A 7,308-nucleotide genomic window follows, 5' to 3' on the forward strand; every position below is an offset into this window, starting at 1 on the left:
AAATAAATAAGTTAAGTAAGTAAAGTAAAGTAACTAACTTATTTACTTTACTTATTATTATTATACATAATATAGTATTTCTTTTACTACACTAATATATAATAACACTTAATATTATATAATAATAATAATATGATAATATATAATATATGCGTATATAGTGTGTGTGTATATATATATATATATATATATATACATATCATCATTAACGTGACTCTTATATATACATATTTTATATATACATATTTTTGCAAGACAAAATCAAATATGTTCAAACAAAAGTTGACAGCCTGATAGAGTATAACAAATAAATTAATAAATAAATTGAAAAAATTGAATTTTTATGACTATATGAAGATTATTTTTAAATGGAATTGTCTAAATATATTTTTTATTCCACCTTACGCTGCAAATAAAAGATGTTTACATTAGGTGGAACATCCTGTATATGCTAGAAGAATAATAAATTAAATTAGTAGAGTTTAATTTATTATTCTAATTTTTATTTAAAGAAAAACATCAAAATCAAACTATAAATAGAAAATGCTCTAAATTTACAATCATGTTGCTTTCATGTACGATGATTTGACAACGGTGGTTCCGTCGAATACGAGTCGGGCTTACGTGAACGCGCGACTTTTTATTCGCAGAGGGATGAAAGTCGTGTCCTGTGCGGGGGGTGGCGAGTGCTTGTCGACAGTTCTTTCTGAAAAGAGCGTAGCGGGGGTGTTGGCAAATACGTAGGACGCATTCAGATCAGCGTTGGCCGAGGGGATCCACCGAACGGGAACGACGACGGAAAAGTAGAAAAGGTTTTTCGGAGCGCGTCAGCAAGAGACATCAGAGGCAAGAGGCCGTGCCATTTCCTCCAGTCGAATACAAATCAAATACGTGCGAATGTACTCGTGCGTTGTTGCTTTGTACTTCGTAAAGATCAATGCGAAAGAACGAAACTTCATTTCGACAAAGAGAGGTCTCTTCATCGTTTTTACGTGTATAATTAATGAATTCTTCTAGCTTTAAATGATTGTGTTTCCCTAATGCGATACATCCATATGAGTTATCTAATATATAAATTAATAATTTAATATATTTAATATATCTAATTCTTCTAAATAATTAATAACATTTTTATTTTGTTTTATATTTACGTCTTTTTCAACTTTATAAGTCTCATATTAATATTTTTACGTTAACATGCACAGGTCACGTTTTTTATTTAAATGAATAAAATTTTTCTATGTTTGTATAATCAAAAACCGAAAACATGAGAAAAAAATTGTATTATATTTTTTGTTAATTTAATTTAATATATTTTTTATAAACTATTTATTTTATAAATCAATTAATGAAAAAAATTTTTCTAACTATTCATTACACATTGAAAGAAGTAATGTTTTCTTCCATTATCGTTTGCGTTTTGGATAATATTATACTCAAGTCTATAAGTATCTATCTTTATGTTCTTGAAATACAAGAAGTCAAACGTTATAAATGTAACGACCTCGGAAAATTCTCGGAGAGCGGCTGAGAAACTAGAATAAATATTGATACACGTCAAAGGGAACGTCGCGTGTAAATGACATTCCGGGAGAATCGCAAAATGCAGCACGGCGTAATACGCGAGACGGAAAATAGTGACAATACTCTTGAGTGCCTCGGATGGTGGCCTGGGGGACCTAGGGACCGCGGGATAAGGATTTGCTTCGAAAAGGGAGAGAGACACTCGTGCGAATGCTACATACGGGAATGCATATGCAGGAAACATAGTCGATTTTAGGTACGTATACACCGGGCGCTCGCCAGGGCACTCGATATATAATCGAGATTGAAAATTGGATACACGGTAAAATAAAAAGAAAAGAATTTTTCTAATTTTCTTTAACTACACAAATATAGGAAAATTTCATTTATTTAAATAAAAAACGTAACTTGTACGTATTAACGTAAGAATTTAATATGAGATTTACAAAGTTAAAAAAAACATAAATATGAAACAATAAATAAAGGACTATTAATTTTCGCAATTTATGTAAATGTAAAAATATTTTATCATTATGTATAGTTACAAAATAAAATTATGTTACATATTAAATGAGTTATGTAAGTTAATATTACTAATGTTTTTAAATTTTATAACGATTTTTAAAATAAAATAACGTATAATTGTATTGAAAAAAAAAACTTAAGTTTAAATGCATATTACTGTAATATAAGGCGCTTATATAATACTTAAACAAGAGGATTGATTCCTAAATTTATATAAAATTGTGCAGTCTATTAGTACCGCAAAGAAAAAAATTATTCTGAAACAAAAGCGATCATGATCGCTTATCGAACTTGAAATATCGTCAGGCTGAGGGTGCCAGGATCGCCTCGACACACTGCTGGTCTTCGAGGGTCCCACAGTCCATCCCCTTCTTAGATCAATAATACTATTCCTGTGACAGCGCATGCGTCCCCCAGCATCTCCCGTTTCAACCCCCATAAGCGAGCTGGTTTCCACCCCCGTTGAGTCGCGTTCAGGACGCCGTGTACCCCTCCATGCAACATTCATAGCGCCATCAATATTATACGCGCGAAATAATAACCTGTGCATTTATGATGGAGGGGATAGCTCTATCCAAAAAATAAAAAATGTACTAGGATCATGATAAATATGCGTACAAACTGTTATGCAAATCGATCAACGATTAGTCAAGGGACATGAGAAAAGATAGATTGGTGCAATTTGTCTAGTAATCGATTGATGAGAAAAGTTAGCTAGCTGAGCAGTATGTAAAAAAATACTGCTCATTAATGAAAAATATACTCCATTGTATTAAGAAATTATTATATGTATATTTCTGCTGAGAGTACATAATTTCTTTAAAGACATTTTATTATAAATTTATTATTAATTATATATTAAATTATTCAAAATATATGGATTAAATTTTGACAGTTTGTAATGCATTTTATCACAATGTATACGTGGATTAACAAATGGATTATCAAGTGAATTATCAAATATTCAAACACATGCATAGACCGGTAATAAGATTTGTTTGCATACATTTAAATATTTCATCATTGATAAATGCAATATCTATTATGTACATAGTAAATGCTTCTTATTTTGTAGATAAATATAATAGTATGTGGCGATAAGCAGACAACCTTCATACACAGATAACTGGTTATACTATGAAATTATATCTAGTGAGACTCGTAAACCGAGTAAACAGCAACGCAAAAAATCTCAACTTGAAAATCCAGTTTTCTGATTCAGATGGTAGTTAATATTTACAATAATCACAGATCTGACTATAAAGATCACACGTAATGTGGCAACTGTCATAAAAGACGCGCATTAGTTAAAAAAAATCACTTCAAACTAAAGTATGAAACGCGTTACTTCGTCTCGGAAAATAATTTATAATCTTTTCTCGTTAATGTCGTGATAATGTCATCTCGCTTATCGTCAGCGTTTTGTCATAGTGACGTAAAAGTGTCTTTATATTTTAAAATTTAATTGCTGAAAAAAATTTAAGCAATGTAACAGTGCAATCGCATTAAACTCACATTCAAAGAGAAAATCGCGGTGCAAATCTACGTCCATTAGAAATTCTCGGGATGATAAGCGGAATTGCGTGCCTGTGATAAATCGTGTAGCGAGTCACGGTAACGGAAATAAACTATGAATCCTGATATCAGCTTTATCGTTGCTTGATCTCGACGCCTTTCAGTTGGAACTGTCAGTGTCTGAGCCGTTTAGGTTACATGCAAATATATAACCGATATTTTGCTGCACGCTATACGATCTCGTGGCGAATATAATTAAAAATCTTATTGATATCATATTCCAACTTCGTTCATCATGTCTAAACGACTGTCGAAATCTCTGTTAACTAAAGAAACCAGAGATTATTTCTTAAGGTAATATTCACTCATGATGAATTTTGATTTAAAAAATATTGTACATATACATATAAAGTAAACTTAATATTTAGTAAACTTAATATTTAGTAACTTAATATTAAGTAAAATTAATATTTTCTCAATTAATATTTTCTCAATTAAAAGACTTGAGAATATTCTGGTTATATTAATAAGAAGTATGAACAAAATGCATTCTAATCATTAGAGTTCTGATTATCGTAATTGATTTTCTTCTTATCTTGATTAAAATGTTTGATAAATTTATCTACAAGTGTCTGATTTGTAATTTTGTGATCGAATTTATATAGAATTCCAATTAATGCAACCAGATTCTTTTTTCAGTGTGTTATTCTCTTTTCATAATTCTTCAGTTTCTAATATTATGTAAACATTGATGATACATTTGTTCCTTTTTTGAGATTATTGTACTCCGTATTTTAGCACTTACTTAAAAAGTGCAATTTATGGAAAATAAACTACTTTTTAAGCACTCACTTCTGGGGCCCATTATTCAACTGGACGATACCTTTAGCAGCTATATCTGACATGCGAAAGCATCCAAAAATCATTAGCGGCAAAATGACTTTAGGTGAGTTCGATATATAGCTTTACCATGGTAGACCCTTCGAAGAATTCATTCACCATCTCTTAATAATCGCGACAGAACAAGTTGATGCGCGACTAACAGAGGGAAGGAGGGGGACGAGGTTCAAGAAGACCTATAAAATAATTGCTGCTCGAGCGCAGCAAATAACCGTTTATTTCTTAATGAATAGCATGTTACGAATATCTGGGAGTGCATACTGGCCTAAAACCAGTCTGCAAGTAAAATGTTACAGTAAAATTATGTTTAATCTCTCAAAGCGGCATGTCTTCCAAACAGTTTCCTCTGAATCTCGAAAATGTCTCAGAAAATTACTATATTTATGTAACGAAGAAGCCGCTGTTTTTAAAATTATTTCTCGATAATAATGAAATAATAATAAGATGATAAGCAATAAATTTACTATATTAATTTACTGATTACGCCGTAATCTGTTTTTTCTTATTTGATGTAATTCTTTTTCTGATTTGTTAGCCTTGACCCTGTATTCCATGATGTTCATGCGGTTTGCTTGGAAAGTACAACCGCGAAATTTGTTGCTGTTCGCATGCCATTTCACAAACGCCGGGGCTCAAATGACGCAAGGTTACAGATTTATCGATTATCACTACGGCCAACAAAAAGAGTAAGATGAGAAACTAGTACTCATGCGAGTATTTTGTTACAACTACTTATTTGCAAATATATAATAAAAATGTGAAATACTAATAAAATTAATTTTTTATTACTACTATCGGTTTTTGCCGTAGAATAATTTTAATAAAATAATAATAGTATGATTTAGATAGTGGGATATCGCTTTCTATTCTGACAGAACATGATAAATTACACACAAATTTAATATGCGCATAGAATATCAAAGTAATGATTAAAACCGTAAAAGAAAATTTCTTTCAGTTTCTTCATTTCCATTATCGTGTATATATAAAACATGTATGTGCAAATATAAAATATATACATATGTTCTTTCCATTATCGGAGCATGTTATCAACCAGTAACGCTCTGATACTCACGGCAAACTTTATTGCTTAACAGATTTATTGCAACCATCTAAGATATAAACAATAGTAGCGCGGCGTTAGATTTAACCGTGGCAATTATTATAAAAGCGTGCGCGTGAGCGTATAATATATTATAATAATTGCTAATATATTGGAAAGCTGGAGCTCGAGGATCTGGCGTAATGTACCCTGGCGCAACACTGTTAACACTGTTGCATATATATCCGAATGATTCCGCTTATTAAATTATTCCGTTACTATTCTTCTGATAATTGTGGTTAATGCGCAGTATTTATAATTCAGCGATCGCGTGCTGCGAGACCAACTTGAACGCTCAAGATATGTAACATATTGCTCTTCGTACATTATCTTTCCTCAATCGCAATTATACTGATAAGATTTCGCAGTTTTTCAGATATGAAGCACTCGATATTTACAATGTTCGTTAACATCATTTATACTTATATACATATATATATATATATATGTTTTTCTCATAGATATTTTTACAAAGATTTGATTAAATATCATTTTTCTCATTTCTTTTTTATTTTACACATAAATTCGTTTTTTTAACGGAATTTCAGAACAAATCCTGCATACTTTTCTTTTCTCTTATTCCTATTTTAGCCTTGACTCGTTTTTCTATTTTACGTGTCATTCCCTTTTTCGCCTATCGTTCCTTTCCCATATCTAAAGGGCACAAGTTTATTCGACTCGGCCCTAATTCAGCAGTACGAACGAATGTATAAGGAGAGCAATAATTTTCTGGGGTAGCCTCTCTCGCGCGATACTACAGGGGCGCGGGTACGACATGGCATGGCGGGCACTCGATCGTGCTAGGGTCATTTTATGGGATCTGGCACGGATCAGACGCACGAATCTATCCTCGGTATTTTCCGAATGCTAAGCCGCACCGTTCTCCTCTCTCGACGGCGTTTTTCCCTTCGCCTCTTCGTTCTCTTTCCGTCCTCTAGTCCTGACCAGGGATATAAAATCCACCCCCGACTAGCTGAATAAATATATATGGCCTTATTAGCCCCCTGTGCTTGGCGTCGATCATGCGGCACGCCCTGCCGGCGCTCCTTTGCCTCTCGCTGATGAAAATGTTGTTTCAAATGACGTCACAATGTTTCTGCAATGCTCTTGAAAAGTTATTTGAAAGTGAACTTTCAAGAAATAAATTTTTTATTAATTTTTATTTTCAGATAGAGACATGTTAAACATTTATTGTAAGCACGTCGCACATCGTACAGAACTGACGATAGTTGTAAAGCACCTAAATTTGTCTATATCATCCGTTTCCAGTAGTCACGAATGAGAATAATCGCTTTCTACACTCCGTCGTCGATAAGACAAATCCGGCGCTTTCTATTCACGTCCTTCGGTCCTGCGGGTTTTGTCGTGCCAGTTCGGAGACAATCGGAGAATCGTACGTGGAGAAGACGTGGAGGAGACGTGGAGGAGACGAGGAGCGACAGGGAGAGTCCTTCGGGACTGATTTCACAAACAAATGCCGCCGATTGAATCCTGGCATGTTGCAAGATGGATCGCTCTCTTTGAATCACAGATTACCGGCCGCCTCTACCTTCCATCTCGCCTCGCGTCGTATCGTTCCTTCCTACCGCCGCGATGTACATCGTCCTTTCCTCTGCTTCGCCCTTCCTACTGGTCCACTTCGTCCTTTGAGAGACACTTCCACCTCCGTGAACGATTTCCTTCTAGCGGGTATCTCGGCAATTTTGCCACATGCCTACGCAACTGCGACTCTCTCTCTCTCT

At 33.7% G+C, this 7,308-nt stretch overlaps 1 protein-coding gene and 1 pseudogene across 1 annotated transcript; one reads left to right on the plus strand and one right to left on the minus strand.

Annotated features, from left to right (window-relative positions):
* The window catches only part of LOC105625953, a 38,886-nt pseudogene that overhangs the window by 20,844 nt on the left and 10,734 nt on the right, over positions 1-7,308 (minus strand).
* On the plus strand, positions 3,860-5,154 carry LOC105625952 (mitochondrial pyruvate carrier 1-like). Its single transcript, XM_012207263.1, has 3 exons — positions 3,860-3,918; positions 4,410-4,510; positions 5,000-5,154. The coding sequence occupies exons 1-3, from the start codon at positions 3,860-3,862 to the stop codon at positions 5,152-5,154; spliced, it is 315 nt and encodes a 104-aa protein (XP_012062653.1).

The sequence above is a fragment of the Atta cephalotes genome (assembly GCF_000143395.1).
Source record: "Atta cephalotes unplaced genomic scaffold scaffold00004, whole genome shotgun sequence".
In the NCBI taxonomy this organism is placed as follows: Eukaryota; Metazoa; Arthropoda; class Insecta; order Hymenoptera; family Formicidae; genus Atta; species Atta cephalotes.

What these genes read in the sequence shown, in the direction of transcription:
- LOC105625952 (XM_012207263.1), top strand. Translation starts at nt 3,860, where the DNA reads ATGTCTAAACGACTGTCGAAATCTCTGTTAACTAAAGAAACCAGAGAT. An exon ending in ACCAGAGATTATTTCTTAAG is followed by an intron (nt 3,919 to 4,409) that starts GTAATATTCACT and finishes CTACTTTTTAAG; the next exon opens with CACTCACTTCTGGGGCCCAT. An exon ending in TAGCGGCAAAATGACTTTAG is followed by an intron (nt 4,511 to 4,999) that starts GTGAGTTCGATA and finishes CTGATTTGTTAG; the next exon opens with CCTTGACCCTGTATTCCATG.